The sequence below is a fragment of the Chinchilla lanigera genome, unplaced genomic scaffold (genome assembly GCF_000276665.1).
Source record: "Chinchilla lanigera isolate Chin_1 unplaced genomic scaffold, ChiLan1.0 scaffold00096, whole genome shotgun sequence".
NCBI classification, from domain to species: domain Eukaryota; kingdom Metazoa; phylum Chordata; class Mammalia; order Rodentia; family Chinchillidae; genus Chinchilla; species Chinchilla lanigera.
The window spans coordinates 863,432-876,142 of record NW_004955497.1 but is presented as its reverse complement, the minus strand read 5'-3'; the positions used below and the strand labels follow the sequence as shown (position 1 = coordinate 876,142).

The following is a 12,711-nucleotide window of genomic DNA, read 5'->3' as shown; positions in this document are numbered from 1 at the left end:
TTTTCATGTCGTTTTTTTAAAAACAAAAAATTTTTTCTTTTGGGAGGTAATCTGTGAAAAGTGTGACTCTCATTTCTTGTGAAAGGTGTGGATCTCATTTCTTGATCCATGTCATTTTTTTAAAAACAAGAAAACTGGTTGCAACCCACTGAATTAATTTCACAACTCCTTAATATCGTGCTTCAGAACATCACTGCAATTATGAAATACTGTAACTGGAAAGCTACCTGTCTGCAATGTGCTAGAACAGTCTGGTGAACCTCGGGTACAAGTGCTGTAGGGAGCTGTCTGTATCACTGAAAACCCTAAAAGGTTTGCCATCACTGACTAGGACCAAAGAAATGAAGCAGCTCATAGCTGAAACAAGGTATCACCAGAGGGTTAAGGTAGAAATAAATATTCTAAGAGACTTAGAATCACTCCAAACATACTCACATAGAATCACCCACACCAGGAACAAGTCATGTCCTAGCAGGGGTTAAGATATTTTCTGGGTTAGATAATTAATACAAATTATTTTACTAATATAAGGAATAAAACAAATCGGGTACAACTATTACAAAATAAAGAGTTTGGATCATTTCTAAACTCTACTATAAATTAATTTTGTGTCTGTGCTACTCTATTATTAAGAATAATTTTGAGTTGATTTTACAAGTTAACCCAAGGGAGCACAGACTGGGCTGGCGGTCCCAGCTACTCAAGAGGCCAAGGTAGGAGGACTTGAGTAGTCTAGGAGCTGGAGACTAGCCTGAGAACAGTGCAGGATCCCACTTCAAACACATACAAACACTTGCGCACGTGCCTGCGTGCACGTGCACACACACACACAGCACATGAATTCCAGCTTTAGAGATCAGACTTGACATAGAGGGCATTGGCGAGATGTCGAATGGCGCTCTTAACACAGTACACGTTTTTGTTAGATTTCCAGTTACTCCCGTATCGAGTGGAGATACAGTGATAACCCCTGAGAAGTAACCTATGTCTATCTGTGAACACATACACACACAGCCAATGATACACGTATTCACAAAGTGCAATAAACACTGTGCAGCTCACTGTTGGTGTTGGATGCCTCTGTTTTCCCCTCATCTTCAACCATCATGTCTGTCATTGTAAGCAACTCTGTATCAAGAGCATCTGAAGAAACTTTGCTTTTTAAATCCTCAATGGCGGCAGGAATTCTCTCACTGCTGTCCAATGGAGCAGGCAGAAAAACAGGAACGGGTACCTGAATTAAAACATTGAGGGGTAAGTTTACAAAACATCAAGAGGCATTTTTCCAAGTCACTCGGCTCAGGTGTGGTGGTGCACACCTGTAATCCCAGCACCGGGGAGGCCAAGGCAGGAGGATCACTGCAAATTCACGGCCACCCTGAACGACATACATAGTGAATTCAAAGTCAGTCTGAACTACACAGGGAGACCCTGTCTCAGCTCCCACCCCCAATCACTCTGACACATGACTTACTTTACAATGTCATACTGAGAAAAAGCTTTGTAAAGAACAAACCAAACTAAGATGTCTACTATGACAAGATAAACCCAGAACACAAACAGCTACTATCTGAAATACAAATTAAGGGAACACAATTTTTGAGGTATTTCTATCCCGTAAGGGGCTACAGTAGCCAAACTCAGATACAATAGGTTTAAGTATTACAAGTAATTTGGGATGAAATGTAATAATGTAATGTTATTTTAAATCAAGCTATTGCAACTCTTTAAACTTTATGTCTTCACAAACATGTTTTCCAAAATTAAAACACATAGGGCCAGGACATAGCTGAGCTGCACAGTGCCTGCCTGGCAAGCGCAAGGTCCTGAGTTCAATTCTCAGTACCAAAAAAACCCAAAATACACACACACACACACACACACACACACACACACACACACACACAGTAGAGAAGACATACACAGACTAAGACATCTGCTACGATTCACTCCCAGCGATGAACACACATCCAATTAAACACAAAGCATGATCACAATAACAGGGTTCAACTGAATTTAATTGTGGACAAAAGGCAGAGATGGTCTTACCATTTTCAGTGAGCTAATAGCGAGTATACTGTTTCCCACCTGTGCCTGATAAACCTCAAAATGAAAAACAGAGCTTAAACCCTGACTTACAGGAACGGGAACTGTAGTCGGAACAGGGATATTCTGACTGTACATATGCATGGGCACTGGGATATACACTGGCACAGGGATGGGCACTGGAACATATTCTGTCTTCCAATTATCATCTACAAACACAAAACACGGTAAGAAACAATGCGAACTAGCACTTACATGCAACTACTCAATGTTGAAATAATTTAATAAAAAATTTAACTACCTCATTACCCATTCAGAACAAATTCCTAGTTTCTGTAACATTATATGACTTAAATACAACAAAACAAAGCAACAGCTGTTTTACATTAGAACAAACAGAATTTAGGCTCTCTAAAAAGAAAAAGATCATGGTATATCCCCTGTCACGTAAGTACTGGCGCACGCCTCTAATCCCAGCACTCGGGAGGCTGAGGCAGGAGAATCGTTGCGAGTTCGAGACCAGCCTGGGCTACAAAGTGAGCTCAAGGCCAGCTGGAACTGCCTAGCAAGACTCCATCTCAAAAAGACAAAAAAAAAAAGGAAAGAAAGAAATATCCTTTAAATACAATGTCTGGCCTCAGCCCCCTGACTGCTGTGACTGCAGGTGCACACCACCACACCCAGCCAGCATTTCTTTAGGCCAGTTCTCCTCCTCCTCCAAGGAGAAAGCCCTCTATTTGGAGACTGTTGTGAACAGGTAACTCATCTTCTCCTTTCTGTTTCCTCCTTCAGAAAAAAAGAAAAGTACAATGTAGGTCTAGGGTGGTGGCACACGCCTGTAATCCCAGCGCTCAGGAGGCTAAGGCAGGAGGATCCCTGCAAGTTTGAGGCCAGCCTGGGCTACATAGGGAGTTCAAGCCTAGCCTGGAATACATAGTGAGATCATTTCAAAAAAACAAAAGCAAAATAATACAATGTAGTTCCTGACACCCTACCAGACTGCTCTCACTCCCCTCAAGTTTTTAAATCCACTGAAATAGAGTTAACATTGTTAATATGGCACAAACACATATCTGAATTACTTTATTTCCTTCTGACAGGAAGGAAACAGATTACACTGCAGACCATAAAGAGATGATTTTCTCAGAATAAACACTAGACCTCAGGAAGACTAATCACCAATTATTTTAAATGATGTACTATATATACACAAGGTAATAGCCAAAATTAGATAAGCAAATACCAAAAGAAAATGACAAACTGACCCTACAAATTCAGCCTGTACTCAAGAAAAGCATTCAGTGAGGAACAAGTATAGTGAATAACAAAATTTCCTAAATTACCTGTCTGACAAGATTTGGTTTGCATGTGAGGTTTACAGTAAGTAGCTTTTGTCATTGTCAAAGGTTTGCAAAGAACTGCTTTGTTCTTCATCTCTTTGTTGGGAGTTGGAGAAGGGGGTGGTGCTGAACCCTATAAGGAAAGAGAAACACTTTACTCTTGCCTGTAGTTTTCATCACTTTCTAATGTTAATGAGCATCTGTTTTCTGAACTCTAAGGAGGAAGTACACAAAAGCGGGAGTGTAAACAAACTATGTTGTCACTGGCTTCACTCCAGTGTCAGTCTGGGAGAAACAATGTGAACCTATGCTGTCAGCAAAGCAGTTGTCAAATCAAACAGGGACTGAATTGATAATTTAAAAAAATATAAAAAGACAATTCTCTTTTAAGTATAAAATCAAGGCTAAAAACTGAAATTTGGCTGTTTTAAATTTATTTGAAGAAAAGTTCTTGCAGCTATTATGCCTGATATTCTAGCTCCCTCTACTGGATAAGCATCTTAAAAATACAAAACGACAAATTTGAAAGGATAAACAATTAAAAGAATTATCAAAGATACTGCTAAATTTAAGTTACTTTCCAGCATCCAGCAATTACCATTTTAAAAACCTAAATCAATTACACTGTAATTCCCATTGTCAATATGACACAAATACATATTTGAGTTATTTCATAAATAATCTAAATAATGTCACATGTTTTACATCACATTCACTATTGTGTTATTTGCACTATAGACAAATCACATCCTCATATAAATAAGATCTGAAAAAAGGTAAAGATCTGCCCCTATGAGGCTAAAGGTAAAGCACTCTCAATATTACCTACTGATAAGAGAAAAAAAGCAGGTACAGAACACCAATGCAGTCAATCCTCGTTATTTGGGGTAAGCAAGTATACAGCTGCCCTGAACACTGCACCAGTAAGTATCAAACCACTGCTGCGAGGAACACAGTTAAAAACTTGTGTTTCACTAACTGCTCAGTATATAAGCATATTTAAAGACAGTGTGATATTCCTTATAAAGTATATGCAGTATTTCTTTATGACAGGATTTCAATCCCAGCATCCTTCTGTCATGCACTCTGCTCAAACCATCAACTCTCAGTAACACATACAGTGCAGATGCAACATTCGCATGCTGCTCAGCACTACTGCGCATACACACGCACCACATATAGCAATACCTGAAATATACCATATACAGTATAGTAATGCAACGTAGAACACTGTAGTGTGAATATACACTGTACAGTAATAAAAGATTAAGTTCTGGAAAGCCATATTGGAGAAAGATTAAGCATTTAAAGTTTTGTAGGCTACAGTATGTGAAGTTCCAGGAACTGTGATGAGACAATGTGAATGTCTCACCGTGGCATATCCAATGAAAACTACAGAAGAAGTTAGTGAAACCAGGTTTTGTGGCTTACTGCAACATCAAGAAATTTTTCCCTAAGTAGCCCCAAAATTCGTGTCAGCTTTACCTCACATCTTTTAAACATCTTTAATGTAAGGCACCTAAATCGGGATGCTTAATCTGAGGCTGTGCTCAAGCACAGGTCCGTATTTTTCAATGCTGTTGATACTTTTTCCCAAGATAGAATTCTAGTTCAATACCATTTTCATGTTGCCAAAGCTCTCTCCATTCATTTGCTGTGCAATACATTGTTCTGTCTTGTTTTAACACTGTTCTTTGTATTTCCCGTAACAGCTTAAAGCCTTTGAAATTTTTCAGTCCAGACAGGCACCTTCCAACAGGTAATTAACAATAAACTGCTTGCTGGCGTCTCAGGCTGTCAGCACCATCTCAGTTGCATACAGGAAGTGACATCAGTGGGCCATCACAGGGACTTCTGTGTTAGCTCCACGTGTGTGTCTGATTAAGGGGCTGCACGAGAGACGTGGTATGTGGGGGCAGGGAAAGAACTACAGGGTGGACATTAGTTCTTCAAACACCACCACCACTCAGAAGGCAAAGCTTTCAATGTTCACCTTCTACAATGAAGTGGCAATGGAACTTATTTTAGACACCACCCGTGCTTTTTCGTCCCACTTCCAACAGAATGACGTACAGCTCAGGCTTCTCTTGGCATTAGTATCCAATGCCAAGGCTGCACAAACAATAACTTAAAGTTAGGGTTTTTTGTTTTTTTTTTTTTTTTCGTTTTTCTCCGGTACCGGGAACCGAACTCACAACCTTGCGCTTGCCAGGCAGGCGCTTTGCCGCTGAGCTAAATCCCCAGCCCCAAAGCTAAGGGTTTTGAGGACTATCTGTTGGTTTATTTGCCAACAACTTGTAGAAATAAGCACGTTATCCTTAGCACTGAAAACTAGTTCTTGGGCTGGGGATACAGTTCAATGGCATAAGTGTCTGCCTGGCAAGCGTAAGGTCCTGAGTTCGATTTCCAGTAATAAAACAAAAAAAGAAAACAGTTCTTCTGTAATACTTTTCTTGTATCACACTTCTACTTCCATAGAGTCCCAATCTGTACAACCTATCTCCTTACCTCCACTTAACTTTTTTAGGAAACGGGGGTTAAGTGTTTTGCCGTATAGTTTAGTTTGGCCTTAAACTCACTGTGTAACCCAGGCTGGCCTGAACTTGCAGCAATTTTTCTGCCTTAGTTTCCCTTCTGCTGGCATTACAGGTGTGTTGCACTATGCCTGACCTCCTTTTTTTTTTTTTTTTTTTTTGTCTTTTTGAGACAGGGTCCCACTCTGCAGTCCGGGCTGGCCTTGAGTTCACTTTGTAGCCCAGGCTGGCCTTAAACTCGCAAGGATCCTCCCACCTTAGCCTCCCGAGTGCTGAGACTACAGGTGTGCACCACCACGCCTGCCATATCCTCTTAAAATGTGCAAGTCAGACAGAACTAGTTGAAAAGGGTTTAATATTTTTCCTGGTCAATGTGCTGTGAGCTGAAAGCCTTATTATGACATTGTTCTATGTTTTTTTGTAAGAGAGTCATAATCCTATGAATCCACAAAATTTAGTTCCTATAGCTGTTACTTTAGCTCTTGGAGTGATCTTCATGTACAGACTAGCAGATTTCCTTTTTCTTTCGTTGTATTAATGATTCTTCCATACTGAACTCACACCAACAGTACTTACATTTATGCTGAAATGATACTTTTCTAAACACTTTTTTCCTCAATAAGGCACAGCACACTTCTCAGGCTTAGGGACACTAAATGGCATTTCAGCACCATACTTACAGGTCACTGTAAATGCTAAAATCTTCAAAAGCACAAAAATGCAAAAACTATGGTGCTACTTAAGTCATGAAACGTATCTGTTCACACCGACAGCTGAAATAAGGCACAGCATCGCCCTCATCTACTTAATTGGGAACATGCACATTAGGTAGCTCAAATTTTGTACTATTCTGCAAATCTGTCAAAGTAATACAGTGAGAAACAATGGACTGCGTGAGCAACTCCTTTCCCTTCCCTTAACTCTAAATAGCACCCAGTGGTTATTCCTGCTTCCATTACCCTAGGGAGGCAGAAAATAAAGTAACAAAAGCCTAGGACAGTGGTGGTGAACCTACGGCATGAGTGCCACGGTGGGCTGTTTCTATCACTGACAGCTCTGAAAGATTCGTGCATCACTGCTAGGATAAGTCCAACACCCTAGGCAAGAGCACAGGCAATGCTGGGGACCAAAAATTATAAACTGACTTGCCCTTGTCTTGTGGGCTGGTTTTGAAATGCAGAAATCCCCCTTCCTCTCACTTGGTGAGGCTCACAGAGCAGGATAAAGCCTGCTGAGGACAATACAGGGGACTAGCACCCAGGTGTGGGGATGAATCCTGTCTCTTCTATGACACTGGTTAAACTTGCCCATCCAAGCACTCCTTCTGCTGCTCCAGGAAAGCACTGCGCCCTCCCCGGTGCTGGAGATTCGGGGTCTCTGTGCTCAGAGGACATGGGTCATCCCAGAGCCCAGCTGCACCCGTCTATTTTGTCTCTTGGTCTTTCTTCCCACCATGCGCCCATAACTCTGGGCAGGAGACTGAAGGCCACCGCAGGGGTCCCCACTAAGGCGCCGTGGGAGATTGAGTGGGAGGCACCTAACGCCGAAGGGTCTATGAAATCCCGAGTTATGGCCCCCTTTTGCTGTAGCTACCTTTGACCTGTGCACAGTGCTTCTCTATTTCCCTGGCGCCTTTCCTGGTCTGTTACACCTCTGTCTGCAGGACTGGCCCTGAACACAACTTCTCCTGATCTTCGATAAATATAGCTACTTGCCACTTACTACGGGGCATACGCTTGGCAATACTTTCCCCACCATACACAAGAACCTGGACTATTACTGGCCCAATCAACTGTAACGAAAGTGCCACAAATATTGATTTAATATTACAAATATATTTTGGTAAGTAGATAAATTTACAAATACAGAATCCATGTATAATGAAGGTTTACTGTATTTACAAATTTGTATCAGTTAATTCTTTTTTCTTTTTTGGTAGTCGCAGAGGCTTGAATCCAGGCCCTTGTGCATGCTAAGCAAACACACTATGATTGAGTTATAATCCCAGCCCCTTCTGTGCACTTTTTGAAGGTCTGGAATGATAATATAAAAGTCCTGTATTAGCTGGGCATGGTGACACACACCTGTAATCCCAGCCCTCAGGAGGCAGAGGCAAGAGGATCATTGCTAGTTCTAGTCCAGTCTGGGCTACATAGTGAGTTCAAAGGTAGTCTGAACTATATATAGTGAAACGCTGCCTCAAAAAAAAAGGTCTTGTATTTAGGTAATAGCTCTTAAGTTACAAATAATATACACATACTCATGGGCTCTGTGAGTGTGAGAGAGAGAGAGAGAGAGAGAGAAAGAGAGAGAGAGAGAGACAAAGACAGAGAGAGAGAGAGAGAGAGAGAGAGAGAGAGAGAGAGAGAGTGAAGAAAGACAGAGAGATACATAAACAAGGAGCTAGGGAGCTTGGTTCTAATGCTGCTGGTACTAGGTAGGACAAGTCAGCCTCCTGTGTCTCAAACTCCTGAACTGTGCATGGGGGAGAAAAACCCAGTATACAGTACTTACTAAACACCAGGTACTGGGTTAATCTGATCTGACTATACAATGCTCTAGTATCCCAGACTCAGTAACAGGCAAGCCCAGAATCATAAATGTCCTGAGACTGCTCAGTGTTATATAGCCCTCCCCATTCTAAAAAATATTGCCTCACGTCTACTAATTATGCCAACTGCACTTGACTCCAACCTTTCAGTTTTATGTTTTTCCTTTTCTTCTAATCAAGAGGTAAGATCTATAAGTATTTATGTTGATATTGAAGAAGGATCCCAACTAATGAAAATTACAGTAACAACAGCTACCATCTGTTAAAAACTTGCTATGTGCCAGAACCATGTAAAGCATCAAATCTTACTGCATCCCAACATAAGAGGTAAGTCTTTTTATCTCTCCCATTCTACAGAGACAGAAACTGAGCCTGGGAAGCTCTATAATCTGAAAAAGGTCACAGATCCTAGAGTTCTGAAGTCAGAATTCAAACAGATTCCTCTGATGCCAAAGCCTATGTAATCTACAACGTTATCATGTGTAAGTTTTTTTTTTTTTTTTTTTGGTGGTACCGGGAATTGGACTTACAACCTCATGCTTGCCAGGCAGGCACTGTGCCGCTGAGCTATATCCCCGGCCCCAATCATGCGTAAGTAATGACCTATGCTGATATACCTAAGATGGGCACCGTTTCATCCTAGTTTTACAAACAAGGAAACTCACACAAAAAATAATGAAATATTGTGCTCAAAAATTATCCAGGAAGCTCTTATCTCCTGGAGTTTATGGACTGAGAGTTAAAGGATTCCAAAAACTTACCAAGAAAGGACAGAAGAGGGCTTTGTAGGACAAAAGCAATAGTCATAATGCACCCTGACTTTCCTTGCCAAAAAATAATACAACTTCATAACTATGTCAGTCACATAATACAGCTGAGGTGCTATGGAAGGATGGTAATGTACTGAGAGGAGTTTCTTGAAACCCTGGTCAAAGCCATACACCTTTGTTTCGTTTTTAAATTTTCTTCTCTCCTCCTCCAAGTTGTGAGTATCAATTATCTTTTCCTAACCACCAGGACAAAAGGAGAATGCAAACTCTTGGAGCACAAGCCTTTGTGTGTCGCACCCACTGCTGAGTCCCAGAGTCTTTGCTAGCAAAGGGCAAGTGTCGTGTAACTGTCTGTTGAACAAGTGATATATCAAGCACAAGATGGTCTTCTAGCCAATTGAAAATGAAAGATATTTACCTTTCCAGCCTCTCTTTTCCTACTTCCTCAGCAAATGGCCGCCTATACCCACACATACACATATTTTTACTCACTTAATGAATCGGTATGTTGCTGTGTTTCTTATACCAACATGGACGGAAGAATGCTGGTCTAACATTCATTCCTAGTGTATGATATTACTGACTGAATATCACACTGAAGAGACAGTTTCTAGCCACGAGTGAACCATTGCAATCCCAACACTTGGGATGTTACCAGGTTTTAGGGTGCTGGAGTCTCCTTCTAGAGGTGTTTTTAAGGTTCTTTCTGTCCTAAGCAAAGAACTGGTCAAGACAAATGCAAAATGTAGCAAGGTATCATGTTTATTAAAGGCAGGAAAAGAAATATGCTCTGCAAAGCGAGTTTGGGCCAATTAACACACAGGGAAAGTGTACTCTCCAGGGTGAGAGTAGATCACTCTGGAAGACAGAACAAAAGCCATACATCTCTGTAACAAGGCTGAAAGGTGCCCTACTGTGTTGCTTTATTGGTAGAACAAAGATAACAAAACAGGGAACAATCATCTTTATACTCAACGTACATGTAACTGACTGGTATTAAATCTGGTAATTCTGCAGAATACTTTAGTACTTCTGAATTCAAAATTTTTATTTCCACAAGGAAGAACAGATACAAGAAAGTAAGGAGAAAAGCACTCTTTTCTAGGATTCTGTGTAATTATTAACATCAAAAATAAAACACTGAACAGAATAAATGCATAAACACAATTTTTCACCTACAGTCTTTTTGCTGGTAACCCGGGAGACTGATTCCAAGCTGCCCTAGATACCAAAATACGTACATGCTCAAATCTCTTATATAAAATAGTGTGGTATTTGTGCAGAACCCTCCCTTATATTTTAACTCATCTCTAGACACTTGTGGCTACAACTTCTGGAAAATTATTTTCCAGTATTTCCAATCCTAGTTTGGTGGAATCTGCAAATGGGGAGCCCAAAAATACACAGGGTCAACTTATATCAATGACCACCATTGTGGGTTACATATTAACATAAAAAAAAGCACTTTTCTGAAATAGGAATTTCTGGGTTAGAGCCAAGACACTGGAAGATTCTGAAAACTTATGAACTGATTCTTGATGAAGCTAGGAGCTACTACCCGATCTGCTGTTTCTTACCAGAAGAACTAACTCAGAGACTTATTGTGATGCTAACAAATGACTCCTCAAGGGCTCTCCTTGAATAAGGATGCTACAAATCCCAGTAGAAAACTACCCATCCAGCAATTCCAGTGGAAACAGCACACAGAGGCAGGCAGGGCCTCATTGTTCTTTCAAGGTGTGACCAAAGCATTGCTTCCATCTTTGGTAGTCACTACAAATAAACAGCCACTTCCAACCTACAAATCTCACATAAAAGCACATTTTGAAGGATTATACACACACACATACACACACACACACAAAAGGACACACTGTATATTACTGAAACTGAAAAATGTACAGATCCTTGCAACCAATATACATCTTCAGATCTCTCTTTGAGAAATAATGGGGCTCAGACTATCTTTCAGCCTCACTTACATTATTATACCAAAGATCCCCTTCAAGCTTGACCTTAATGTGTAGTTCTGCCAAATATGCTGTGCTTTACACATTATTATTCCTAACTGTCATCCTTATCTACCTGGCAACCTTCTACTCAACTGCTTACAATTAGCTTGTTACATTCTTTAGGAACAGATATAATTAATCATTTCAAACATATTATTGCTACTGTCTTAAAGATGCATCTATTATGGAAACTTCAAATCAAGTATCATTTCTCTGCAGTGTGGAGAAGCTTATATACCTTAGCACGTTCTTCTAGTATTAATAATTCAGCTGAATGTTAGACTGTCACAAAAAAGTAAAAATATGTTATTATTATGATCAGAGTACACTGGCCTAATTATTTTTACCCCCATACTATAAAGTAACAACTTAGCAATGTACTTAATCAATACTTACTGTCATTTTGGTTCGGGATGTCTGACAGCCCTGATCTAAAAAACAAACAAATTTAAAGACAAATATCACTTTCTTCAGAATTTTCTAACCCTTACTTCTCATCAAATTTGACTGATTTTTAAAGATGCTATTGAAAAAAATATTTTACATTAGTTTAAGAAAGAATCACAACTTTGAATTGAAAGTATAGAAATACAGAGTTAAATGTGTAGAATGAACTCCTTTCTCATTTTGACCCTCCAGACATATATTGCTTTTGGGGAAATACTATGTTCTTAGACTTATTTCTTAAGTAAAACAAAAAGTCACAGCACCTAGAGATTTTGTTATTCGATCCAGCCAACCCCAAGAATTTACAATTTGCTAAATATGGTTTTCATTAAAAATTGCAGCTCTCACATGGTAAGTAGATGATTATTCTTTTTACGTTTTTTGTTATAATTCTATTTAGCTTCTCTCTAGCCCAAATGGATTCTGACTGTTCAATTATCATTAAATTTGTTAAAGGAATAAAATAAAACGCAATGTACCTACAGAAATATCATATGGGAAACTCTGACATGGAGAAACCTATGGCATTTAAGTTGGTATTAAATTATCTCAAAAATTAACTTTGCATTATCAATCCTTTGGAGTCAAAGCTAAGAAAATAAAGATTGATAAATAGCATTTTCCAATTGTCACCTGAATCATTACATACCATAATGTAAGTTTTCAGGTCCTTTTTGAGTTGTCAGATTGGGCTCATTTTGTTGACAATAGAAACGTAACAAGCAGTGCTGATCACAGAAATGTTTCATCTCCCCACGCCACTGTACTCGCTCTTTAAGAGTTCCTTGAGACTTACAACAATCACACCTTGCAGCCTTAACCAAAAAAAGGGGGGGGGGCAGAGTTTCCAGCATTTAAAATCAGATTTAAAATATTGTACATGTGTGTTTTTAAAGATTTCTAAAAGTTTATCAGTGATAACTGCAAAATGTGTTAAAATAATGCTAATAAAATAACAAGTCATACATAAACAGTAAAATCAATAACAACGTAGAATAAATCAGAGTAATT

General features: G+C 39.6%; 1 protein-coding gene across 3 annotated transcripts in view; it reads right to left on the bottom strand.

Moving 5' to 3' along the window:
• Zmym2 (zinc finger, MYM-type 2) overlaps positions 1 to 12,711 on the bottom strand; it is a 116,736-nt gene that overhangs the window by 19,234 nt on the left and 84,791 nt on the right. For all 3 annotated transcript variants that reach the window (XM_013505487.1, XM_013505488.1, XM_013505489.1), the window contains 5 exons: positions 12,350 to 12,515; positions 11,650 to 11,684; positions 3,390 to 3,519; positions 2,140 to 2,255; positions 1,063 to 1,234 (listed from right to left, as the gene is read on the bottom strand). In XM_013505487.1, the coding sequence (XP_013360941.1) occupies positions 1,063 to 1,234; positions 2,140 to 2,255; positions 3,390 to 3,519; positions 11,650 to 11,684; positions 12,350 to 12,515 (619 nt within the window). The remainder of the gene's footprint in view (positions 1 to 1,062; positions 1,235 to 2,139; positions 2,256 to 3,389; positions 3,520 to 11,649; positions 11,685 to 12,349; positions 12,516 to 12,711) is intronic.